This window comes from Perca fluviatilis, chromosome 19 (genome assembly GCF_010015445.1).
Source record: "Perca fluviatilis chromosome 19, GENO_Pfluv_1.0, whole genome shotgun sequence".
NCBI lineage: Eukaryota > Metazoa > Chordata > Actinopteri > Perciformes > Percidae > Perca > Perca fluviatilis.
The window spans coordinates 4,403,400-4,431,377 of record NC_053130.1 but is presented as its reverse complement, the minus strand read 5'-3'; the positions used below and the strand labels follow the sequence as shown (position 1 = coordinate 4,431,377).

The following is a 27,978-nucleotide window of genomic DNA, read 5'->3' as shown; positions in this document are numbered from 1 at the left end:
TAAAAATATATCAAGGGTTGAAGGACTTATGTCTCAGCAGGATCTGGAAAAACTTCCATGCTTTTATCTTCAGTAGACTTGACTACTGTAACAGTGTCTTTACAGGTCTCCCCAAAAAATCAATCAGACAGCTGCAGTTGATTCAGAACGCTGCTGCCCGAGTCCTCACTAAGACCAAGAAAGTGGATCACATCACTCCAGTACTGAAGTCTCTACACTGGCTTCCAGTGCCTCAAAGAATTGATTTCAAAATACTTTTACTGGTTTATAAATCACTAAACGGTTTAGGGCCAAAATACATTTCTGATCTGCTACTACATTATGACCCACCCAGACCTCTCAGGTCGTCTGGGACAGGTCTACTTGTTGTCCCCAGAGTCAGAACTAAACAGGGGGAAGCAGCGTTCAGTTTTTATGCTCCACATATTTGGAACAAACTCCCAGAAAACTGCAGGTCTGCTGCAACTCTCAGTTCTTTTAAAGCAAGGCTGAAGACCTATCTTTTTGATGTTGCCTTTCTTTAAATAACCTATTTTATCTGCCTTTATATGTTTAACTGTTTTAACTGGTCTTTCTTTAAATTCTTATATGTTTAACTGTTTTAACTGCTCATTTTATCTCTCAGTTCTTTAAATTCTTATACTGCACTGTAAAATTTATTCTTGTCTTTTAAATTGTTTTTAATTGTTTTCTAACTGCTTTCATGTTTTATGTAAAGCACTTTGAATTGCCCTGTTGCTGAAATGTGCTATATAAATAAAGCTGCTTTGCCTTGCCTTTGGGGGAGGGGAGGCCGTATCATAGTGGGGAGACAGGGTGTCCTCCCCCAGGGAAGTTTTAAGCACCAGCGACTTTTATTTTGGGTATTCAGATACACTTTTATGCACCAGAAATACCTTTATTTAGCCTATGTGAAGAAAAAAAACGCAGATGATAGTTTAAAATATATAAAAATATAATGTAAATTATGTTGTTACGTGTCATTGGGCATTTTTAAGTGGGTATATGGAAATCCTGGAGTTTTCTTAGTGGGTACAGCATACTGCTTATACCTGCATATCACATAGACTACACCACTGAAAGTGATATTGATAAGCGTTGTGATTTACAGCATCGTCTTTTTTTGCCAGCTTTCCTTCCTGCGTTTTGCCTGTAAAACCGTGTCTGTGTTCTTCATATTTATGTAGTAATATAGTTTGCTCTTCTTATATAAAATATGCGGCTCTGATAGATGTTTGCGATTGGTCGTGCTGTGCAAACACCGCCTCTTTTATGTGACCGCGCGCGTCGCTGGATTGGGAAACCCTGGGTTGATTGAACTAGTTATTAACCACCGTCGTGACACAGCTTATGCGGGACCACGGTTAGGTTAGGTGAAGCCGGGTAAGAAGTCCAGGACATGTTAAACTGGGGTCATCCCTATGTTCCATGCTCGGGGAATATTGGACCCTTCTTTAGAAAAAAGGTCCTATATTCCCCGTTTTTCCCAAAAAGGGTCCTATGTTCCCCTGTAGCATAGAACCCTTTTTCTGAAAAAGGGTCCTATGTTCCCCGCAATTTATCAATCTGGGTCCTAGGGTTAGGGTTACATAGGCCTATAGGCCTATTTTCCATGGAATTTGGCAATAATGGTGGAAAAAGTAACAGACTGGGGAACATAGGACCATTTTTTTTAAAAAGGGTCCTATTTTCCCCAGTCTCATACAAAGAGGGGAACATAGGATCCAGGGAACATAGGACCTGGGGGACATAGACACGCTCCCGTTAAACTTGATTCGTAGTACAACCCCCTGGAGTCGCAGTCAAAGACTCCCAGCTTCAGGAGTTTTTTCAGCTGAACCTGCCTCCCTGCCCTTTTTCCTCGCTTTCTCTGCCGTTTATTCGTAGGTCGTATTAGGCCCTCTCCATACCACGTACAGACAGCAGTTGCAGACGGACATATGAACTGGGCTGCAAACTCACCCGTTCAACTCCAGGTACATCCGTCACCGGGCAGGAATACAGCGCAGGAAACAAACAAAACAAGTCGGGACGAGCAACCAGGCGCCGCAGCGAAGCCAAACACAGGCGTCATGCCGGAAGCGGAAACCCAAATGTAAATAAAGATTGTGCCATTTACCAGAAAAAAAGGAAGTATGTTTCTATGTACAAAGAACAAATAACCACATAGAACAGTTCTTGTTGTGCAATATGGGTACATTGGTTATTAATCAGACATTTCCTGCCTGTTTCCAGCAAGTACACAGCGTCACTCTTATTACGCCAGACATGTAAGATCTGAGTCATCTTTAAGTACATGACTTGTATGTTTTTGGGAAACAGTGCTGTGCAAGACTAACTTTGTTATTGGGGTTTTAAAACAGGTGAATTGACAGAGGTTTTCTGTTATAAACTGTGTAATTGTAGAAGTTAATGCACAGTTACATTTAAGATAGGTGTTTTGGTCTATTACAATGAAAAAAATTAAATCTATGTATATTTCATGTTATTTCAACAGCATTTCAATGATGCATTTCTGCTTTAATTATCCAGTGTTTGACTACAAAGGCTGCACCTGCTGGAAACAAACAGTAGTAGAATGGGTATGCCTACTACAATTGTGTCAAAAAAGAGGGGGGAATAGTTCAAAGAACGTAAAGCAATAACAAAAACATCAAACCAAACATTTTTATGTAGCACTTAAAAATGAAAGACCAGACCATAAGTTTCAAGTTGATTTCATTTATTTAGCACTTTGTTGGTGCACAAAGTGCTTCAAAAAGACAAAAACATATGTATACAATACAAGCATAAAACACAAATGTTCCTGGCCTTATGAACATTAACAGACTTCTTGACTCTGTCACAAACTGGCTCAGTGAACCGCAGACTCACTTTTCGGCAAAGAACCACCTACTTTGCATCTGATTGGCTAGAACTCGTTTCATTGGTAGGTGGAAGTACAATGATTGGTTAAACCCAGCGCATCAAATACAAATCCCATGTGGACTTTTTAATTATTTATTTTTTTCTAAAATAGTCATACGCTGGAAATCCGGCACCAGGTCGAGAGTACTTTAAGCCCTGCGGTAGAACATCTCTGGGGTTTTAGTCAGTGATGGAATATAAATAAGTACATTTACTTAACATCTGTACTTAATTACAAATGTGAAGTACTTGTAATTTACTTTTTTGTTTTTTATTTTCATCCCACTTTCTACGTTGACAAAAAAATTCTAAAAAAAATGTAGTGAATTTATAAATTAGATAAATAAAATTGGTACAAACAAAACAAATAAAGATTTTATAAAATCTTTTGTTACATATTAAGCTACCCAACAGTTTATACAAGTACAGCTGAAACCATTAGACCATTCATCAATTAGTCAATTTAGTTCCAAGAACACAATGCAGGAGAACATGAGAGTCCACACAGGAGAGAAACCATTTGGTCACAATGTTTGTAGGAGAAGTTTTAGCCACAATATGACCAATATGAAGAGACATATGAGACTCATATATGGAAAGACACCACAAGCTGCATAAACCATATGAAGAAATTTAAATGCAAGTGTGTTGCTTATCATTAACTAGAAAAAAAATGTGAATTTTAAGTCCGGGCTCTGATTGATAAGAGTTCAAAAATGGAGTTGAACAAATTGAGATCAAATAAGTGATCTTGAAAAGAGTTTTATTTTTCATCATCTATAGTGATTGTTGTTGAAATGCTGGCATCATTCCTGTCCATTCTGCAACAACACACAGAGGCCAAAAGCTTGTCTATGGCCCCTTTCCTCATGAAAATATACAGAACTAAGTCTGCAAGAGGACTCATCATAATAAACACATCAGACAAGATGTTGAGGGCCATGTCATATTGTATCAGAAACATGATGATTCTGGGCAGGAACAGCAGTGTGTAAATAACCAGCACCATGACCAACATTGCCACAATTCGTCGTTTTTCGTCAGCTTGAACTGAGATGGAAGCAGACAGACTTTTAAGGGTCCCAACCAGGAAGAATATGAGCAGTGGGAAGGGAATGAGGAACAATATGGCTAAAGTGATAGGCATTAAAGAAGCTGGAACAGGCAAAAATACATGACTGAAGACAAAGATAAGAGGAAAAACCCAGACCAGGACACAGACCACCACGGAGATCTTGATGGTTCTTCTGAAGCGGTACCACAGTGGGCAGGCGATGACCAAAAACCTGTAATACAAGATGTAAGACACAGCTTCAGAATGATATAGTAATACAATGGTCAGACACAGAAGTAGCTCCACACATTCTGGATAGACAGATACCTTTCTAGGGCGATGCACACCATGAAGTAAACACTGGCCACCAGACTAGAGAAGTAAATGCGACCGCCTATTTGATATATGTCCTGGTACCCAGGTTGTGCCAAGAAACCGATCATGCAGCAGAACTGAATGAGGTCGGAAATGAGAAGGTTGATGACGTAGATCGGAGCGACATTATCCTTTCCGACCTGCAGGAAAACATTGGTTAAAGTAAAGAAAGCAGTTGTAAACATGTTCTGAACTCCGCCTCCCAAATATGTCTGCAGGGTCCAATCAGCTTAATTTACATTTTAACTATGCAGTTCATTATTCCTGTAAATGTACAGGTCTTTAAAATATTTCACCCCAGCCTCCTGACATGTGGCCCCCAACTCAGATCAAGATCCTTTACAGACAGACACTTTACACAAATAGATCTCAGTCATAATGTACGTACCAGAGAATAAAGAGCATAGATGGCCATGAGGGTCAAAGGAAGTCCGATACAAATGATTATGCCTGTCCCAACATCTATGATGAATACTGTGGTGACATGGCTCAAGTCCTGTGATGTGTCGTTAATGGACAAATCTTCCATTCTTCAGAGTGAAACCTGTTTAGGAGATCAGGTTATAAAAAGAGACGTGAAACATGTTGTTTAATATCTACCTAACAGTGTTCAGTTCACGTAAATGCAGTATACATATAGCCTAGAAATCTAGACGCACCCCAGCGGCAGCAAATTAAATTTGCAGCCAGGGGGGTTTAGGCACTCTCCCTTTACTTGCGAGCTGAAAAAACCAAACTCTAGTCAATCACATCGTGTATAGAGTCGGTGGGCGGGGCTTATGGCTGCTGCTGCTGGGAACAGTGGTCTTCTGGAAGACTTGGAGTTAAGCTTTTCTTTGAGAAAAGAACAAAGAACGGCAAAGAAAAAAGATGTGTTCGGAGTTTTGCCAACCGGATACGGCCAAAGTTTAATCTATCACCTAGATTCGCTACCTTCTTCGTTGCTCTGGTTGGTTGTAGTGCTATCCTATTGCGTGCAGAGGGAATTTGAAAGACAACCATTTATCCCACCCCTCGGATTGAGCCCTGCCAATGGTGAGTTCCCAGACCCAACATCTTGATATGGGTCTGGCTTATCAGGCTAGTATACATATAAAAATACTCACAAATCAAATAATTTAAAACAAAATGTGTATTGCTTTCAGTATTAAACTTCCTTAATATTTGTTACCCTATCTGCTGATGATATTTAATCAAATACTACAGTTTCAGATAGCACAAGTTCTGGTGATGAACAGAAATATTTAACGTGCTGATGTGAGGTCATTACTGCAGCCAGAGAACCTTGTCCGTGTTTCAGTAATTTAATATAATGATCAATGTTAATGTACATTTGTTTAGGACATTTTGCCTGTCTGATGCCCCACTACTTGTTGAATGCCCCTATAATGACTGTAACCTGTCTTGGGTTACATAACATAACCTCAATCATCGTATTTTCACGACACACAAAACTATTTAGCATATCTAAGCTCATTCTTATTATCATTCTTATTATTTCCCAAATATCTTTCCGTGAATTAATAATGTTTCAGAACATACATACATACATACATACAGTACAGGCCAAAAGTTTGGACACACCTTCTCATTCAATGAGTTTCCTTTATTTTCATGACTATTTACATTGTAGATTCTCACTGAAGGCATCAAAACTAACAACACATGTGGAATTATGTACTTAACAAAAAAGTGTGAAATAACTGAAAACATAACTGAAAACAAACAACATCTTATATTCTAGTTTCTTCAAAGTAGCCACCCTTTGCTCTGATTACCCTTTGCTCTGATTACTGCTTTGCACACACATGGAAAACCATTTCAGGTGACTACCTCTTGAAGCTCATCAAGAGGTAGTCACCTGAAATGGTTGTCCAACAGTCTTGAAGGAGTTCCCAGAGATGCTTAGCACTTGTTGGACCTTTTGCCTTCACTCTGCGGTCCAGCTCACCTCAAACCATCTCGATTGGGTTCAGGTCCGGTGACTGTGGAGGCCAGGTCATCTGGCGCAGCACTACATCACTCTCCTTCTTGGTCAAATAGCCCTTACACAGTCTGGAGGTGTGTTTGGGGTCATTGTCCTGTTGAAAAATAAATGATGGTCCAACTAAACGCAAACCGGATGGGATGTCATGTCACTGCAGGATGCTGTGGTAGCCATGCTGGTTCAGTATGCCTTCAATTTTGAATAAATCCCCAACAGCAAAGCACCCCCACACCATCACACCTCCTCCTCCATGCTTCATGGTGGGAACCAGGCATGTAGAATCCATCCGTTCATCTTTTCTGCATCGCACAAAGGCACGGCGGTTGGAACCAAAGATCTCAAATTTGGACTCATCAGACCAAAGCACAGATTTCCACTGGTCTAATGTCCATTCCTTGTGTTTCTTGGCCCAAACAGGCTTGTTGCCTCACCTTAGCAGTGGTTTCCTAGCAGCTACTTCACCATGAAGGCCTGATTCACGCAGTCTCCTCTTAACAGTTGTTCTAGAGATGTTTCTGCTACTAGAACTCTGTGTGGCATTCATCTGGTCTCTAATCTGAGCTGCTGTTAACTTGCGATTTCTGAGGCTAGTGACTTGGATGAACTTATCCTCAGCAGCAGAGGTGACTCTTGGTCTTCCTTTCCTGGGGCGGTCCTCATGTGAGCCAGTTTAGTTGTAGCGCTTGATGGTTTTAGCGACTGCACTTGGGGACACATTCAAAGTTTTCGCAATTTTCCAGACTGGCTGACCTTCATTTGTTAAAGTAATGATGGCCACTCGTTTCTCTTTACTTAGCTGATTGGTTCTTGCCATAATATGAATTCTAACAGTTGTCCAAAAAGGCTGTCGGCTGTGTATCAACCTGACTTCTGCACAACACAACTGATGGTCCCAACCCCATTAATAAGGGAAAAAATTCCACTAATTAACCCTGACAAGGCACACCTGTGAAGTGAAAACCATTTCAGGTGACTACCTCATGAAACTCATTGAGAGAACACCAAGGGTTTGCAGCTCTATCAAAAAAAGCAAAGGGTGGCTACTTTGAGGAATCTAAAATATAAGACATGTTTTCAGTTACTTCACACTTTTTTGTTAAGTACATAATTCCATATGTATTCATTCATAGTTTTGATGCCTTCAGTGAGAATCTACAATGTAAATAGTCATGAAAATAAGGAAAACACATTGAATGAGAAGGTGTGTCAAAACTTTTGGCCTATACTGTACATACATACATTTATACACCATGTGTAAGAAACAGCCTTTGTAAGCACATTTTCTACATTTCTGAAATGTCTACACAGTAGTTCTACTTCTTGTTGTTTAATTTTCCATTAATCCTGCATGCTCTATCCCATTTTTCTTCTCTCATTTTTCCTTTAGCTAATTGTACTTGATTTTGCAAGCTTTCATCTTTTAGCCGGTTTCTTAAACTACATTTTCTGTCTTTGTTACACAATAACATATCCATAAGTCTTACAATTTATGGTAAGACAGGGAAAAACCCAAATTAAATATAGTTGGTTTAAACAGAGTACAGTCCACAGCTGTCTGCTTGTTAAAGGTTACATAATCATTGTCATGACTATTTACAGTGTATTTACCTTTTTAAACAATCTATATAATAAAATGTCACAAAATTTACCTTTGACAGCTGCAAGACACGAAATGAGTTCCCTACACCAATGTCTGATGTTTTGTCCTCTGCCTCCAAACAGTCTACAATAAATATGGTAAAGTTACGTAACATGCAGTAGGTTGATAATAATAACCACACCTCTTTTAAAGAGAGATTATTATATGCCTCCTCTTGAAAAAAAAAGGATAAAAAAAAAAAAAGTATGGAAGGGAGAGGTGGGGGGGGTTGTAGTTGAAAAACACCACAAGTAGTAATCAGCACATGAATGTTAAGTCTGTTTAATATGTTGCTGTTTTGATTGTTTTGATGAGCTTATTGAAGGTTTAAATATCCTTAAACATATAATGACAATTCAAAATATAAACGCAGCTAAAATAAAATAAGATATGAGAAAAAGACAGATATAAGGTAGTATTAAGTGATAAAATGAATAATAAACATGTTACTAAATAGGAATGTGGAATAAAAAGAATTAAATCTGAAATTAAAAAAGCAAAAACTAAAAATAGACTAAGACAAAAAGGAAGTATGTTTATATGTGCAAAGACATCACGATCTCACAGCTGTTTGTGAAATGGTCACGTAATTCTTAATCTATTTATTCGTGTACACAGACACATCTCGGAGGTTGGGTTTAGGAAAAGAAGAACCGGGAAAGGAAATGTGACACGTGGGACACGATCCGTGGTCTCTGGGAGACGCGGGACCAGGGGCGTAGCACAAGACCCTGGGCCCTATGAATAGGCAGTCCTGATGGGCCCCCATGTTCCTCAACAGCCCCCCCCCCCCAAAAAAAAATAAATAATAATAATCGGGCCTCTGTACACATGAATCTGTAGGCCTAGATGTTTATAGGTCAATAACTATTAACTGTAATGCTTAGAGTAGCCTGATAACACACATTTCAAACCTCCTTTCTCAACATTCTGTAGCCTACTTTACTGTGGTTACTACTACATTTTGTTTGTTTTCTCTGTACCTTTACTTGCCAGCCTGTGTACTATGGCGTCTCTCTGATCATCTGTTAATTTATCTGGACATAGTCCTGGATCCTCTGGCAAAAACTGGTCTGCACTGCTCTGCCTACTTTCCAGTTCCTCATCTCTCATTTCCACACTGTGCTCAGAGCCTATTCATTTAAAATTAAACATGTTTTAAATTTAATTTAAATTAGGCTATTACAATGGTGTGTTATATGCAAACAGCATTGCAAGTATAGTTTATTTATATGCCTTTACCTCAGATTACATGTATAACCAAATTATCATTTGAAAGTGTATGTTCTGCTCTTTACATGGGTTGTCTCAGTCCGTTTTTAGCGCTAACAGTCGCGGAGATATTCAAGCAGTTAACTTTAGCACCATGGATTTCGTTTTCTAGTTTGTGCTCACCTTTCCTTGAAAAGAAGTCAGTTACCAATTGTTTCCCCTCATTTTGTTTTCTCTCCTGCTGTCTTTCCTTTCTTTTTGGTAGCCTGATTTGGCTTTCATTGAGAAAGACATTTCTACAGCAGAAGTTTGCGCTCCACCAGATGAACGAACATAAATAAAATGCGTGCAGATGGACTAAACCATTTGGCGCGTTAGCAAGGGGTGGGTGAGACCTTAGATAGTCTTTTTTGTATACAAAATGTAGTCAGTCAATCAAACATGTTATTCAGCTAATACACTAACTTTACATTTCATCTGACATGCATTATGAAATTTAATTAGGAAATGAAAATATCCAGGTGAAATAAAATATATTCCAGACTTTTCAAGGGCCCTCTCTCTCTCTTGGGCCCTGGTAATCAGTATTGGTTCCCGACGAGGATTTTTGGCCTTTCATATTACTCGCTACCATAGTCGTGCTGGGATCACGAAAGATGTTTCCCATTGAAATACGTTAGTTTAAATAACGTGCTGGCCACCACGAAAAAAACTAGATAAATGTGTCTGTGTACACAAATCAATAGATTAAATTATGTGACTATTTCACGAACTGCCATGCTACTGGGTTGGCAAAGAACAAATAACCACATTGAACACTTTCACGTTCAATGTGGGTACTTTGGTTATCAGACGTTTCCTGCCTGTTTCCAGCAAGTAAGCACTCTTATGAGTGTTACATCACGCAAGACATGTAAGAGGATTTTCTGTAATAAACTGTATAATTGTAGAAGTTAATGCACAGTTACATTTAAGATAGGTGTGTTGGTCTATTATGATGAAACTAAATTAAATCTATATATTTCAATTTCGACTACAAAGGCTGCACCTGCTGGAAACAAACAGTAGTAGAATGGGTATGCCTATTACAATTGTATCAAAAACGCTGGGGAAAAAACAGTTCAAAGGACATATAAGCAATAAAAAAAACATCAAAGCAAACATTTTTATGTAACTCTTAAAAATGAAAGACCAGACCATAAAGTTCAAGCTGATTTCATTGATATAGCACTTTTTTGGTGCACAAAGTTCTTCAAAAAGACCAAAACATATGTATACAATACAAGCATAAAACACAAATCTTCTTGGCCTTGTGAACATTAACAGACTTCTTGACTCTGTCACAAACTGGCTCAGTGAATGTGACAAACAGTGATCTGCTCCAGATATGTCAGATCAACCTGATCTCACAGAATTCTGTGAAATGAACACAGCCCCTTAACTCAAAACCTGTGGCAGTTTTCTGGGTGAGAGTCTTGTGTTGTTTGACCCATCCACCACCCCAACCAACCCACCCTATGCAGATTTTCAGGCTTTCATACTACTCGCTACCATAGTCGCTCTTAATGCTACATCATAATCTCATCGACTTTACATTGGCATTGTTTTGCGTGGTGGCCACACAGAATTTTCACACATTCCGTGCCACATCCACGTAATGCGGTGTTAAAAGTTCCTGATCGTTTCACGGCATTCTGTGAGACCAGGTTGGTTACACACCACAAAAAAAATGAAGTTGACTAGCACGCACCCAGATAAGCCACACTCTATTTTACTTTCTATTTTTTTTTTTTTAACTGTGTCGACACATGCCCACCGAGAACTCTGTCGACACATGCTCACCAAATGGTTTTTACTTCCTCATACCATCTCTATTACTAGATACCTATTATTGCTGTTCTGCTGTTATTCAGCATTACAAGGATGATTCACAGATCTTATTATCAGTGTTCAAAGTTTGAAAACAGATAGTTTAGAAAACTTAAGAATGCAAAAGTGGCACGTCTCGTCCCTGTGTCAAGTTTCTGTGTTTAGTTGGGTTCATGTTTTCTGTTGGTTTTCCATTTTTTGTTTTATTTTGTAGTCTGTCTGTTCTCTTATGTGTTGTTTTGTTGATCTTCCTGTCTTTTTGGTTTTCCCGCCTTTGTGATTATCTGCTCCGCCCGGATGTCTTTCACCTGTTCACCAGCCTTTGTGTCACCTGCCCCTTCTTAACCCTTGTTTACTTGTGTATTTAGGCTCTGTGTTTTCTGTGTCTGTTGTTGGTTGATTGTTTTTCGCCTTTTGTGAAGAGGGCCGTCCTGTGTGTTACTGTGTTTTTGTGCTCGTGGATTTTTACATGTTCCTTCCGAGTTCCTGTTTCTTTTGGATTATTGTCTCCTCCTCAAACGTTTGTAAGTCTCTTTGTGTTTCATTAAATTATAGTTTGTTCTAACTGCTGCTTACTCCTCGTCGTCGTGCATTTGGGTCCAAGCCTTCAACCTAACAAAAAGTCCCCTGCCAAGTTATTATTTTTTACAGAGGAGCAATAGAAAGCATCCTGACTTGAAACATTACAAACTGGCATGTTATTTGATCTAATTTCAAAATGATTATTCTATCTTCATTTATTTTATTCTCCCTTATTGTTTTAAAACACTTTGAATTGCCTCTGTGTTTGAGATGTGCTGTCCAAACAGAGCTGCCATGCCTTGCTTTAATGCAGTGAGTTAATCAAAGGCAGACATTCCCATTTTTGTTAAGAAACAGACTTTTAATTTAACTTCAATAAAATACCTACATAACTGCTGCACATCACATCCTACAAACTAGCATGCCCCCCAATAAAACATCAAAAATAAAACTCATATTAAATGAAGAAACTAAAAATAGTATGTAGTTTATTATCTGTACACAAAATTATAAAAGAGTAAAACAAACTAAATTAGTTCAAAGCATTGTCATGAACAGGTTTGTATGATATTGTACAAAACGTATCAATTGGGGGCGTGTTAAAGTCCTTCTTACATTACACAACAATAAAACTCACAATTTTTAAAAAGTAAAAGGTTTTGGATACATTTTTAATTCTTCCAACCATATTTTAAATTAAGAGTCAATGTAGATGACATATTGCAATAATAATATCACAATCTTACAGTGGAATCAAAACTTGCTAGATGTTGTGTTGTTACTTTGGCCAGGTCATCATCAAAGAAGAGATAATAATTTTGTCCATGTTGAGATTAGTTGCTTCATGTATATTTATTGAAAACTTTGCATGTTAGCTTTTCACATAGATGTCTAAACTCTGGGGCAAGACCATGTACGTTTAAATAACTGCCGTGCTGATTCCAAACAAACAGCTTTGTCAAGGCAGTTTGGTCTTCAGATAGCTTTTTACACAGTGGCCATCGTTAATGATAAATCGAGTTCCGCTATGAACATGCACACACATATTTAAAAAAAAATCACAAACACGGTTGGTCAGTGACCGCACAGTCACAGCGGTAGCCGTAGTTGCTGGTAACATACTCGTATGACCGAGTGCACGGACCGAAGCTTTGTGACTGGCATAATGACCAGCAAGCACTTTCTTACCGCTGCTACCATACAGTATTCCGTTCGCGATATTTCTTTCCTACTATGGCCACTCCAAGACCCGACCTTCAATAGAATTCATACACTACTATTGGCCAGGCGTCCATGCTTACATGTTCAGGTACTATCCCCTGACCAATTGGCTATCCTAACCTTAATCAATGCCTAACCCCAACCAATTGAGCTGCTATTGAAGGGCGGGTCTTGGCATGGCCATAGTAGGAACACAAAAGTGCAGAACGGTTTCCCATCTCCACCCTTTTCCTCTTGTCCTCTATTCATGCCCGGCGCCATATATTTTTAACTCCTTTTTCAAATAAAGCTAAATCTATATGCTACAAGTTTGATAAACTTTGCATCCATTTTTTTAGCCGTGTTACCGTGGCAACCACACCGCAGACCAGAACCGCCCTACTTTTCATGTGATTGGCTAGAACTCGTTTCATTGGTAGGTGGAAGTACAATGATTGGTTAAACCCAGAGCATCAAATACAAATCCCATGTGGACTTTTTAATTTTTTTTTTTTTCTAAAATAGTCATACGCCGGAAATCTGGCACCAGGTCGGAGTACTTTAAGCCCTGCGGTACAACATCTCTGGGGTTTTAGTCAGTGGTGGAATGTAACTAAGTACATTTACTTTGAACATCTATAACATGACACAGGTGTGTCGGAGAGGGTGATAGGTCCAAAGTTGCAAAGAGAAGAGTGATTGGTGCAGACCCAACTCCTACAAAAGATGGCTTACATCAACAGTTAGGTGTCTTATTGGAAACCATATCAGTAGAAGACAGAATCTGTGTTGTCTCTATCCTTTCTATTTACCTACATGTCTTCTTCAGTTTCTCCCCCTTTCTATCTCTCTCTCTCTCTCTCTCTCTCTCCCTTTTTCTCTGCCTACATGAAGCTGACTGTGGACATGTTGTCATCATTCATACTGTTGAACTGCTGACATCATTGCTGTCCATTCTGCAACAACACACAGAGGCCTAAAGCTTGTCTATCCTCATGAAAATATACAGAACTAAGTCTGCAAGAGGACTCAACTTAAGAAACACATCAGACAGGATGTAGAGGGTCACGTCATATCTGTCATATTCTTTCAAAACGTGACGATTACGGGCAGGAACAGCAGCGTGTATAACCAGCACCAGGACCAACGTTGCCTCAATTCGTTGCTTTTCGTCAGCAGGAACTGAGATGGAAGCAGACAGGGCTTTAAGGGTCCCAACCAGAAAGAATATGAGCGTTCGGAGGGGGAAGAGGAAAAATATGCAAGTGACAGTTATTGAAAAACCTGAAACATGCCAAAAGAAGAAAAAGAGAAGAGGAAAAACCCAGACCAGGGGACTCATTTATAAAACCTGTTACGCAAGAAAAAGTTGCGTGAAGCAGGGTGAAATTTGCCGTCGCAACATTCCTTGCAATAGTCAGGATTTATAAAGAATTTCCATGCATAAAAATGTGCCCAGTTTTCCGCAACCAGACATATTTACTTTAGTAAAATTAGAAGTACCACAATGACAACCCTATTTAAGTAAAAGTAAAAAGTACCTGATTTTTAAGTATTAAATTACTTGCATAACGATTATTCTCTTAATGTCTATATTCTAATAATTAAAAGAAAAACAGTATGGGCTGTGGCATTTTAATGAAGTTAGTTTTAGGTTAATGTAATTGTGCTTACCATCAGTGGACCAGTTTACATTCTGACTTACAATTCTGGTTATCTATCAGGGTGATCTGCATGAAGCTCGACTTTGCATTATTTCCCATGGGACAGTGAATGCTGCACACGTTTATTTAGCGAGAACACACAGGCTTGGACAACAAGTACGTGGTGGCTTCACAGCTGAGGAGGACTGGGCGTTTTTTTAAGATAAATATAAGGGTTGTATATTAACCCTATCTGAACGGATGCTTCACATATGACCAAGCAGAGTATCGGGAGCAGCAGTAGTGACAGAAGCAGCAGTAGCACAGCCTGCATGTGAGCACACTCTAAATTTTAGGTCTATCCATGAATTATAAAAATGGATATTTATATCCAACAAATAAATCTATTTAACCCTTGTGTGGTGTTCGGGTCTGTGGGACCCATTTTCAATATTTGCTAAAAGAAAGATTATGCTATTTATTATTTCTTCTAATTCAAACTCATTGGCCTTGGCTCATTTTCTGTGAAGAACATAAAAATAACTTATTTTCAATGACTGCACACGGTACAACCCCCCCTACACATAACTACAGTATTACATATGAGGTGTTCGGGTCTACCGGACCTGAGTGTAATAATTGTAGGTGCTATGAAACTTAACTGTGTCCTCCTCCTAACTGGGCTTGCTGTGTGTGTGTGTGTGTGTGTGTGTGTGTGTGTGTGTGTGTGTGTGTGTGTGTGTGTGTGTGTGTGTGTGTGTGTGTGCGTCTCTGTGTGTGTCTGTGTCTCTATGTGGGCATGTCTGATTGTGACTGTTTGGGAATGTTGTCTTTCTGCACCAGCTATTCCCACACAAAGTTACAAAATTGTTACATTTCAAGCACTTTCACCTGTTCTGCTTAAGTTCTAAGATATAAGCACCGATAAGCATAATTGAATGTCCTTGTTTTCTCACAAAAAAACAAAAATGATCATATGATCGTACATGTGATCTCACAGGGGTAAATTGCAAATATGAATCATAATTGATGTATATATCATTGGTAATTGAGCTAAATCTGTTAAGTATTGTTCACCAGACCCAGGAACATTGGCTGTGTAACAAAAATATGAACACCACACCAGGGTTAAGGCCTCCAAACAGGATTTTGTTTCGATGTTCTACCTGTGTTATGAGCACATCGATCTCACAATCATTGAATCGTGTTTTTTCCCCATTTTTCCGTTTCATGATTGGACATCAAGGGCTTCTTTACAAGGCTGCTATATTCATTGATTGATTGACATGGACCTTATTCGGACAAATATGGGACGACTTATTTATTTATTTATTTTGCCACCCAACCGATCATGCAGCAGAAGTGAATAAGGTCGGAAATGAGAAGGTTGATGACGTAGATCGGAGCCACATTATCCTTTCCCACCTGCAGGAAAACATTGGTTAAAGTAAAGAAAGCATTTGTGAACATAATCTGAACTGTTCTTCCTAAATATTTCTGCAGGGTCCAATCAGCTTCATGTAAATTTGAACTATGGACTAGATTATTTTTGTAAATTCATAGGACATTAAAAGACTCAATCCCAGCCCTCTGCAAACTCAGATCAAGATCCTTTACAGACAGACACTTTACATAAATAGATCTCAGTCATAATGTACGTACCAGAGAATAAAGAGCATAGATGGCCACCAGGGTCAAATGAAGTCCAATACAAATGATTATGCATGTCACCACATATATGATGAATTGTGCTATATTATATTGTTTGCCGTAATCATGGCTCATGTCCAGTGATGTGTCGTTAATGTAGACATCTCCCATTCTTCAGAGTGAAACCTGTTTACAGATCAGGTTATATATCGAGGCGTGAAACATGTTTAATATCTACCCAACATTGTTCATTGACATCACTAAAGCTGTGAGGAGCAAGTTCACACAAATACAGGATTCACATATATGATACCCACAAAACAAATCAGTTCAAAAATATGTCCAGACGAGTTAGACTTTATTTCCTGCGTGAAGTGTGTGGAAATGGTGCGATGAAAATGTTCTACCACTTCCTGTTTCCACGAGTCGACCAGTACTGTCTGTTAATCTGCAGTTTTTTCTGAGCAGATATCAAATTGTGCTTTTAAAATACCACGCACATTTCCTGCTTTAAAGATATAACCTGGTTGATAACATCATCAAATATGTGTTTGGTTTCATCATGCTCTTGTCTAACATTTGTACTGAAAATGAAAAGCTTCTTTGCTTAGAAATACCCTGAATACACCATGCAACAGTTATAGAAGGAACAAAAACAGACAGGCATTTCCAACGTGTAGGCATACTACATCAAAAAGACAGACATAATCATAAAGAAATATATGTAATTTTGACATACAGTACAGGCCAAAAGTTTGGACACACAAAAAAACGTGGTCTCTGAAGACAGCCCAGGCTCCACCAACGGCAAATAAACAAACCAACCTGCACCACGAACCATAACAAACAGTGTTCCAGACAATTACCGACAATAAGTAGCTGGTTGAGCCATCACCACAGCAGCGTTAGCACGTAGGCTACTTCCACAATGCGCGTTCATGACTCAACCAACTCCTTATTGTCGGTTATTGGCTGGAATGCTGTTTGTTATGGTTCGTGGTGCTGAGGCCTGTACTACGAAGCAACATCAACATGCCCTGGATTTCTTTAAGTTACCCGGCTTCACTAACCTTAACAACCGCGGTCCTGCATAAGCTGTGTCACGACGGTGGTTATCAACTAGTTCAATCAAAAGAGGCGCTGTTTGCACAGCACGACCAATCGCAAACATCTACCAGAGCCGCATAAGAAGATAAGATAAGAAGAGCAAACTATAATTCTACATAAATATGAAGAACACAGACACGGTTTTGCAGGCAAAACGCAATACAGTCGCTGCTTCCTAAAACAGGAAGGAAAGCTGGCAAAAAGAAATTGGCGACGCTGTAAATGTGTAAATCACATTCAATGCGTTTCCTTTTATTTTTTTATGACTATTTACATTTTAGATTCTCACTGAAGGCATCAAAACTATGAATGAACACATATGGAATTATGTACTTAACAAAAAAGTGTGAAATAACTGAAAACATGTCTTATATTTTAGATTCTTCAAAGTAGCCACCCTTTGCTTTTTTATTAATAAGGGAAAAAATCCACTAATTAACCCTGACAAAGCACACCTGTGAAGGTAAAACCATTTCAGGTGACTACCTCATGAAGCTCATTGAGAGAACACCAAGGGTTTGCAGAGTTATCAAAAAAAGCAAAGGGTGGCTACTTTGAGGAATCTAAAATATAAGACATGTTTTCAGTTATTTCACACTTTTTTGTTAAGTACATAATTCCATATGTGTTCATTCATAGTTTTGATGCCTTCAGTGAGAATCTACAATTTAAATAGTCATGAAAATAAAGGAAACACATTGAATGAGAAGGTGTGTCCAAACTTTTGGCCTGTACTGTACTTCCAATAATGCTGTACCTTAAAATCTCCAGATACCAGTCCCCGCTCCACACTTGGTCCGTCTGACCTGCTGCTGCCCCAATCTGCGTGCCCATGTTTAATTTATTCTGGCAGATACGTCTGGTACCCCTCCCATTCAGATTCCCAGCGGCCTGTGCCGGCCAATTACAACCTTTTATCTAATATGGCCCCGGTTTAAGGCAATGGCTCATAGCACAAACTGGGCGTTGCTGATCAAATATGAATCAGGATTATGTTATTGTATTGCATAATGCTTTCCTAAAGGTTTTCAGAAACACATTGTAGTGTACTGTTAAGCCGTAATTTGAGAAAGTTTGTGACGAGGCCACCATTTATTTCATGCTTATAAACTGACATCGCCCAGAAGTAACTATTAATTAGCCTCCCAGTACAGTAAGTCAAAAAAGACAAAGACTTAAAGGTGCTCTAAGCGATGTCACACATTTTTTAGGCTACAACTTTTTTTGTCAGATACAGCAAACATCTCCTCACTATCTGTTAGCTGCCTGTCCCCTGAACACACTAAAAAAACGCGGTCTCTGAAGACAGCCCAGGCTCCACAAACGGCAAATAAACAAACCAACCTGCACCACGAACCATAACAAACAGTGTTCCAGACAATTACCGACAATAAGTAGCTGGTTGAGCCATCACCACAGCATGTTTAACGTCGTAGGCTTCTTCCAACTATTGCCCGCGCATAAACCAATACATCCCCCTTAGCGGGTAATGGTTAAGTAATATGCTGGTTCGTGGTGCGTAAACGGTAAGTAGCTCAAAGCAACATCAACATGCCCTGGATTTCTTTAAGTTACCCGGCTTCACTAACCTTAACAACCGCGGTCCTGCATAAGCTGTGTCACGACGGTGGTTATCAACTAGTTCAATCAAAAGAGGCGCTGTTTGCACAGCACGACCAATCGCAAACATCTACCAGAGCCGCATAAGAAGATAAGATAAGAAGAGCAAACTATAATTCTACATAAATATGAAGAACACAGACACGGTTTTGCAGGCAAAACGCAATACAGTCGCTGCTTCCTAAAACAGGAAGGAAAGCTGGCAAAAGAAATTGGCGACGCTGTAAATGTGTAAATCACAATGCTTATCAATATCACTTCCTTATCAGTCAGGCACAAGATCTGACCATATTTACGCTTGTGCTTTCCATAAACTGCCGTTGCTTTAGCCTGTTATTTCAGTTGCAACCCTGGCAGTGGAAGCGATTGTCCACATTGGCGACACACGGCTCAAGAAGCCGACAAATAGCCAATATGTAATTCCATCCCATTAAAATCTATATCTTTCATAAAAATACCCATCAGGGAATGTTAACGGGGTGGTCGGTCTCTAAAGGTTTTAACTTTTATGAGCGCCTTTTTTCTCCCCCCGCGCACCCCCTCTCCCCCTCCCCCCCCTTCCCCCCCCTCTCCTCTCTCCCCTTTCCCCTCTTCCCCTCTCTCTCTCTCTCTCTCTCTCTCTCTCCTCGCACCGAGCTCCGCCTGGTCTTCTAAGAACGGTGACGCCGTTATCAATCGAGTATTGATTGGTCGGCAGGCGGCGCTTTAACACCCGTTGATCTCTAATCTCCAACTTAACCTGCTCCCGACCAGGTTAGGCGTTCAGCATAAGTTACCACGGCGATTGAACCCGGTAACAAGTGATCCACCTTCGTGATACAGAAAACCCTGGGTTGAACCTGAAGTTAGCTCGTTAACGCCAAAAGTTTATTTCATGACATACCTTTCTACTACTACTCTCGAGAAATAAAGCACATTAAAACACACTCTAGGAACTGTGTGAACATTTAAGATCAAGTGCTGTAAATAAAGATTTTGCCATTTACCAGAGCAAAGGAATTATGTTTCTACAGTACAGGCCAAAAGTTTGGACACACCTTCTCATTCAATGTGTTTCTTTATTTTCATGACTATTTACATTGTAGATTCTCACTGAAGGCAAATCTCAAATGTAAATAGACATAAAAAAAATAAAAGAAAACGCATTGAATGAGAAAGTGTGTCCAAACTTTTGGCCTGTACTGTATGTGCAAAGAACAAATAACCACATTGAACACTTCTTGATGTGCAATGTGGGTACTTTGGTTATTAACCAGACGTTTCCTGCCTGTTTCCAGCAAGTACACAGCGTCACTCTTATGAGTGTTACATTACGCCAGGCATGTAAGATCTGAGTCAGCTTTAAATACATGATTTGTATGTTTTTGGGAAACAGTGGTGTGCAACAACTTTGTTATTGGGGTTTTCTGTTATAAACTGTATAATTGTAGAAGTTAATGCACAGTTACATTTAAGATAGGTGTTTTGGTGTATTACAATAAAACTAAATTAAATCTATGTATATTTTGCATTATTTCAACAGCATTTCAGCTTTTCAGAGTATTTCCGACTCGGTACTGGAGATACTCTGCAGCCAGCCCCGAAGAAACTTGGCGGCCAGCCCAAGCCGCAAAGTAAGTCTCTCAGCAAGGGAGGTATCTCCGAGGAGCTTTGACCGAGCATACATGAGAGCAGCCTTCCCGGAAGCCGTGCAGCTGAAACATGCTATCCTCATTCATACAGTTGAACTGCTGACATCATTGATGTCAATTTTGCAAAAATACGGAGAGGCCAAGAGCTTGTCAATGGCCCCTTTCCTCATGAAAACATACAGAACTAAGACTGCAAGAGGACTCAACCTAAAAAACACAATACGCAGGCCACTGTGGAAGTTAAAACTGGCTCCCTCTTTCAGAAACATAATGGTTCTGGGCAGTAACAGCAGCGTGTAAATAAGCAGCACCAGGACCAACATTGCCACAATACGACGTTTTTCATCAGCTGGAACTGAGATGGAAGCAGACAGGGCTTTAAGGGTCCCAACCAGGAACAATATGATTAGTGGGAGGGGAAGGAGGAAAAATATGACTGACATGGTTAATGAAATTTCTGAAATATACCAAACTTCAAAATAGAAGCAAGAGGAAGGGTCCAGACCAGGACACAGACCACTACGGAGATCTTGATGGTTCATCTGAAGCGGTACCACAGTGGGCAGGCGATTTTTTTTACCTTTCCAGGGCGATGCACACCATGAAGCCAACACTGGCATCAGACTAGAGACATGAATAAGACCACCTATTTGATATATGTTATGGTCCTTATCTGTTGCCACCCAAACAATCATGCAGCAGAACTGAATGAGGTCGGAAATGAGAAGGTTGATGACGTAGATCGGAGCAACATTATCCTTTCCCACCTGCAGGAAAACGTTGGTTAAAGTAAAGAAAGCAGTTGTAAACATGTTCTGAACTCCTCCTCCCAAATATGTCTGCAGGGTCCAATCATCTTCATGTAAATTTAACTAAGCAGTTCATTATTCCTGTAAATGTATAGGTGTAACAGAGTTAAACATTTACTGTATTGTTATATATGATTTTCGCCAAAATGAAACAGCCTTGTTTAATAGTTGTGAATGGGAGCCACCCCTGGCCATATGGTGTACTGCAGATCTGCTGCATGTAGTCTTGCGTTGCTTCCCTACCCGATCAGAGAAGCTGTATACGTTTGATTGGGTAGGTTCAGTGTATAGAGTGCTCCACCCAGAATATGAGTTTTCTAAAAGTGAATTGATGTTTAAAGGTCCCATGGCATGAAAATTTCACTTAATGAGTTTTTTTAACATTAATATGCATTCCCCCAGCCTGCCTATGGTCCCCCAGTGGCTAGAAATGGTGATAGGTGTGAACCAAGCCCCGGGTATCCTGCTCTGCCTTTGAGAAAATGAAAGCTCAGATGGGCCAATCTGGAATCTTCTCCTTATGAGGTCATTAGGGGACTACTAAGGTCTATATAAAAGCATCCAAAGAGCACCATGTCATGGGACCTTTAAGTTGATAACTTCGATGTATCTCATGTGTTATGTTATTTCCATGCACTGTAAAGATCGTACTCCATTTTGCATGTTTTGGCCATAGGTGGAGCTTGACATTCAAGCCAGGGGGGGCAAAAAAAAAAAAAACTCATTGTAGCAGCTGAGACCTGGGGAACACAGCACGAGCACATATGGACAAAACAAACATGCTAAATAAACATACATGTTTATTTTTTAAAGCAGATTTGAAATTACATTGTAAAAATTTAACAATTCACCCTTATGAAATCCAATCGCGGCACGGCTGTGTTGGAGCACAATAGACAGACGGTGGCGGAATTCCCCGACACTTAAATTCAACTAAAATGTAACAGTGAACTATCAGTGTTGGACCTAAAGTGTGTTGAGATGCCTCTCCAAACGCAGAAAACAAGCGCAATCACACCATAAAACATTAAGACACGTTAAGAAAAAAGATTAGTATTTTGCCGTAATCCAATGACATGAAAACAAGTCATCCACAGCGATCAGTAGATCCACAAACAGAGTCACGGTGTATCCAGCAAGGCCTATACTACGCGCGTCACATTCACCAGTCAGCTCCAAACAGGTAAACGAGGTGAACTTCGCCGTTTAAACAAAGTGGAATAAAACGTATAAAAGTCCAAATCTACACAAAACGCGCAATCGATTAGTAAGCTGACAGCAAATTTATATACATGACATTTAGGTAACCTTTATTGCAACATGGGCACGGTAAGATGTCCAGACTAGTGCAACAGTAATTATCGTTTTTTGCGTCCTGCATATGCATCGACAATGGTCTCAGGTGAGAGCCAGAGCCCTGAAAAAATATAATTTTTACTAAAGCAGTATATGAAATCAGATGTATTACCTATCACCATTTAGTTGTTTTGTGTTATTTAAAGTATTTATAAAATATCTGGTTATGCCAGAAGTAATTATTCCCAAACGTTAATTAGCTTTTGTTCCATGTGTGTTAACATTCTGTCTGTTGTGCCTCGCTTGCACTGACAGCGGACAATGGGATATTACAGTACATGTAGTACTACTAGTACATATAGCCTATGTAACGCAATGCCTTCTTTATATTTTGCTTGTGCAGATGCTGTACATGTGTACACCAAAGACAATGTTTTGATTTATTTTCCAAAGGTATGTGGCTCCATGTAATTAGGTTTTAACGAAGTGCTGTAACTTTATGCACTTAAGCTGCAGTTATGCCCATTCTTTATATATATATACAGTACAGGCCAAATGTTTGGACACACCTTCTCATTCAATGTGTTTCCTTTATTTTCATGAGTACTTAAATTGTAGATTCTCACTGAAGGCATCAAAACTATGAATGAACACATATGGAATTATGTCCTTAACAAAAAAGAGTGAAATAACTGAAAACATGTCTTATATTTTAGATTCCTCAAAGTAGCCACCCTTTGCTTTTTTTGATAACTCTGCAAACCCTTGGTGTTCTCTCAATGAGCTTCATGAGGTAGTCACCTGAAATGGTTTTCACTTCACAGGTGTGCCTTGTCAGGGTTAATTAGTGGAAGTTTTTCCCTTATTAATAAAAAAAGCAAAGGGTGGCTACTTTGAAGAATCTAAAATATAAGACATGTTTTCAGTTATTTCACACTTTTTTGTTAAGTACATAATTCCATATCCATAAGTCTTACAATTTAAGGTAAGACCCAAATGAAATATTGTTGGTTTAAACACAGTACAGTCCACACCTTTCTGCTTGTTAAAGGTTGCATCTTCATGACTATTTACCTTTTTAAACAATCTTTATAATAAAATGTCACAAAATTGACCTTTGACAGCTGCAAGACACTGAATGAGTTCCCTACACCAATGTCTGATTATTTGTCCTATAAGTAAAGAGAATAAATAGTAAAATGTATTTACATTATTGATTCAATACTGTAAATACATTTTAAGCCATCAAATTATTGTCATCACAGTTTTAAAGATTCACCACCAGGGGGTGCTGCAGCACCTCCAACACCCCCACTTCCCACGCCTATGGGTGCAGACCAACAGTCACCTCCTACAAAAGATGGCTTCTCAGTGTGTAACACCATTTGCCTGATGAAGGATACCAAAACATTGTCAGCTAACTTTGCAAGTTAGACAGTGTGCAGAGGATTCTTTGCAATTTGCTTCTTTTTTTTTGTGTGTGTGTGTGTGTGTGCAATTATCTTTTAAATTATTCCAATTGCACTTGTAACACTCAGAAGGAACTATTAATTAGCCTCCCGGTACAGTAAATAGAAAAATATAAACACTTAATATGGACCAGTTTCTCAGAAGATCTAGTTCTCTCGGGAGAAATGGATATCGGGCAGCAAAGGAGAAACAAGACACAGACTCAAGGGGTTATATTTAAAAAGGTAATAAAACAACATTTATTATTTCATCTTGCAGTTATCTTCTTTTTCTATTTAATTTGTCTTATTCTTAAAATATAATTTAACACAGAATATTAACAATATACAAGTAAAACCACACAACACATGCAATAATAAATAAAATACCCTTTTGCTTCTAAAAAAATCTCCTTTTCTCTATGGTTTATCCTAGAATCCACTTGTCAGGTAAGTGCCTAGTTTATTTTCATTACCCTATTATATTTCAGATTGGAATGCTTTTTTAAAAATTTTCTTTTAGTCAGGCACTCATTACGTTGTTTTTTTCCCCATTATTTTGTCTTTTACAAATTTATAAATCCTGTTTTATAGTGCTTCTAATTTAACAAGTGGCTCCGTTAATTTTTCCTCCTTTAAATCAATTAAAATACCAACCAAAATATAAAAACAAATGAAAAAGTTTCTTTGCGTCAGAAATCCACTAATATCACTCCGTCATTTACCAAACTGTGACGCATAACATGACCATACATTCTATAACAAACCAACTTATGCTATAAATAATAAGTATATAAAGAAGTTGATCCAAGAGCTCCGTTTAATCAGTGTGTAAGTCCCTCTCAGTGTTCTCTCCATCGACCTTGTTTGGGGGAAAAAAAGGAAAAAGTCCTTGTGTGTGGGGAAAGTTAAAAAACGTTTGTCCTACCACTCTTTGCTGGACTTCAGTAACTCAACTTTCTCTCCTTTCCTTTTTTCAATCTCTATCCGACTCAGGTTTGGCTCGCCACTCCAGGACCAACTGCACCGCTCTCCAACAGAAGAAACGCTGGCTGAAGACTCTCATAGGATCTCATGCAATCTCACACTCCATGAAGACAAAGAAATTAAGAGACGAGGAAGAAGAAGACCTGGCCTTGTATGCACAAAGCTATATATATATCTATATATATACGGTTTATGAATGTATCTTGCCTTCAGTCTCGGGTGAGCTGTTCAAAATCTGCAGGATTTTCTACGTCACTAGACGAGAAGAGGTGGCTAACCGTAGCTTGCTAGCACTAGCATGCTAGCTCGTTCTGAATGGCAAAACACTGCTACAACACACACTAGTTCACCATAATCTACAAAAGAACTACTTCCATGTCCCTGTTCTGCAGGTATTCCACGCAAAGTTGGAAGTGCGCCCTCGTTTAGAAGAAGTCTCCCAGCTAATCCTGCCTTGTACTAATTGAAGTTGTAGAAACAAACAGCTAGCTGATGTGATCCTTACCTAGCTACTGTGCATGTGCACCTCCCAGCAAATATGGAACAGAAGTGAGATGCCTCACTCTTTAGCTAAATCAGAGAGCTCAACACACAGGGTGAAAAGAGGATCTGCAGCAATGTGCAGTACAACAAAAATATGGTGTTCTTTGAAAATTAAACCATGTAAACCTATTCTGATATAACCTCAAAATACAATTATGAACCTGAAATGAGCATAATATGAGCACTTTAAGTTTACCAGAACACAAGGATCAATCTGAGACGTAGAGTTCAGTTAACCCTTAGATGCATAAGTGGGGTCAAAAATGAACCCAGCGGTTGTTTTTTTGCAATATTTTTGTAATTTTACATTTTTATCATTTAATTTTCCATGTATTCCTCAAATAGGTTGTCTTTGACATGAGGCCATTTGGATTTGTATATAATTGTTATATTTTTTAAGTAATTGCATGTTTTGTATCAGTACCACACTTTTCCATACGTGGGGTCAAAAATGACCCCAAGCATTTTCTATGGAATTTCAAAGGTTAACCCTAGGAGCCTTTGGTTTTTATCAACTGTGACTGCCAGGTATACATTTACTGTTGATCCACACATCTAATGGCAGCAGTCTCACCACCCTGATGGTTATTTTTACTAAATGTTAACATTATTTTTAATACTCTCTACCAATTACTGATCTGATCACTGCTACTAACAGTGCATTAGTGTATTCTTATTTGAAACAGTGCTTACCAAAATCCCTTCATGTTTACTTTACTTTACCTTAATTCCCTTACCATGAGTTAAGTTATACAAATACTTTGAAGTTTAAGTTGGAAGTATTGTTAAGTAGTAAGTAGTTTTTTCAAGAGGCAGTGATGTGGTTAGTTATATACTTTCTAACTGGTAACCACCAACATGTCAGAAAGGTCTGTTGGCACTTTGACATTTCCAGTTGAAAATTAATTTCAGTGCTCAGCATCGTGTCAGTCAATTACAATGTATCACGATGATATTCAGCCTTGATGAAACTAAATATTGGTGTGTTTACATTTCCTGTCAGTAGCTGGGATGCAAACATAGACTCTAAATATTATGGCTGCAACTTATGGTTATTTTAATCAATTAAATATTTAGTCTATGGAATGTAACAAAAGCTAAAGGCAAGCACGTTTTGCAAGATTTCATGCGCTTTCAGTAGAGCAAATATGATTTCAAAATGATTTATTATTTTTAGTAGTGGCTCTAAACCTGCTAGCATTTACAGCATTTCTCAGTAGTTCATGAAATGGTCACATTATTTAATCTATAGATTCATGTACAAGGACACGTTTTTCTCATTTTTTTGTGTTGGTGAGGATGATTTTTAAACTAATGAATTTCAATGGGAAGTATATTTCGTGATCACAGCACGATTACAGTAGCGAGTAGTATTAAATGCCGAAAATCCATGTAAGGAGGTTGGTTGGGGTGGTGAATGGGTCGAACAACACAGGACTTTCACCCCTGAGACTGGGGTTCACGTCCCGGCATAAACCCCAACCGTCCCGTTGTTGTGGCGCGTCGGCATCCCAGAGACCGGGGATTGCGTCCCGGCGTGTGGCGTGTCCTTTCACCGTGCTTCTTTTCCTAAACCCAACCGTCCCGTTGTTGTGGCGCATCAGCGTCCCATTGTTGTGGGGCGTCGGCGTGGTGTGTCTTTTGCCCGTGCTTCCTTTCCAAAACCCAACCTCCGTATAGATGCTTCCCATTATATGCTGACCACACGAATAAATGACATCCTCAGCAACGAGATAATCGTGTCCGTGTACACGAATCAATAGATTAAAAATAACGTGACCATTTCACGAACTGCTGTGAGACCGTGCTGCCCTTAGACATGCACACTATGTGAATATACTCTTGAGTACAATCATGAGGTGTGTGTGTGTGTGTCTGTCTGTCTGTCTGTCTGTGTGTGTGTGTATGATATTGTATTGTTAAGTAGTAAGTAGTTTTTTTACTTAAGATAGAAATGTATTAAGTTTACTGCATAAAACGCATTCATTCTAATTGGGGTCATTTTTGACCCCACTCATGGAAGAGTGTAGGTATTGGTAGGTCATGCATCTAAGGGTTAAGCAAATTTACTGAGTACAGCATAAGGTCTGGACATTGTGGTGCAACTTCCTCGTCTGTTCTGTAACTTTAACTACCTTTCCTGTGTTTCTGCTGTCAAGTACACAATGCACTTTCATGCCATAAAGGCTTAAAATATTGTTAAAGGCTCAAGCTTAACCTTCTATGTCAGAGACATTTCCTTGGGCCACTTCCTCAATGACTGACACAGCTCTTTTGTCTTTTGCAACTAGCACTTACACACCTTTTCTTAATAAAATATTTCTACAGCTGAAGACACTGAATGAGTTCCCTACACCAATGTCTGATGTTTTGTCCTCTGCATCCAAACAGTCTACAATAAATATGGTAAAGTTACATAACATGTAGTAGGTTGATAATAATCTACTCATCCTCTTCAAAGGAAGAGAGATAAAATAAG

At 39.1% G+C, this 27,978-nt stretch overlaps 1 protein-coding gene and 1 pseudogene across 1 annotated transcript; both read right to left on the bottom strand.

Annotated features, from left to right (window-relative positions):
- Positions 1-2,705: 2,705 nt before the first annotated feature.
- Positions 2,706-8,051, bottom strand: LOC120547938 (G-protein coupled receptor 4-like). Its single transcript, XM_039783768.1, has 4 exons — positions 7,973-8,051; positions 4,725-4,880; positions 4,289-4,476; positions 2,706-4,193 (listed from the first exon to the last, which is right to left on the bottom strand). The coding sequence occupies exons 2-4, from the start codon at positions 4,863-4,865 to the stop codon at positions 3,671-3,673; spliced, it is 852 nt and encodes a 283-aa protein (XP_039639702.1). The 5' UTR covers positions 4,866-4,880; positions 7,973-8,051; the 3' UTR covers positions 2,706-3,670.
- A 12,448-nt stretch (positions 8,052-20,499) lies between these two features.
- On the bottom strand, positions 20,500-27,190 carry LOC120548454 (annotated as a pseudogene).
- Between the last annotated feature and the right edge of the window lie 788 nt (positions 27,191-27,978).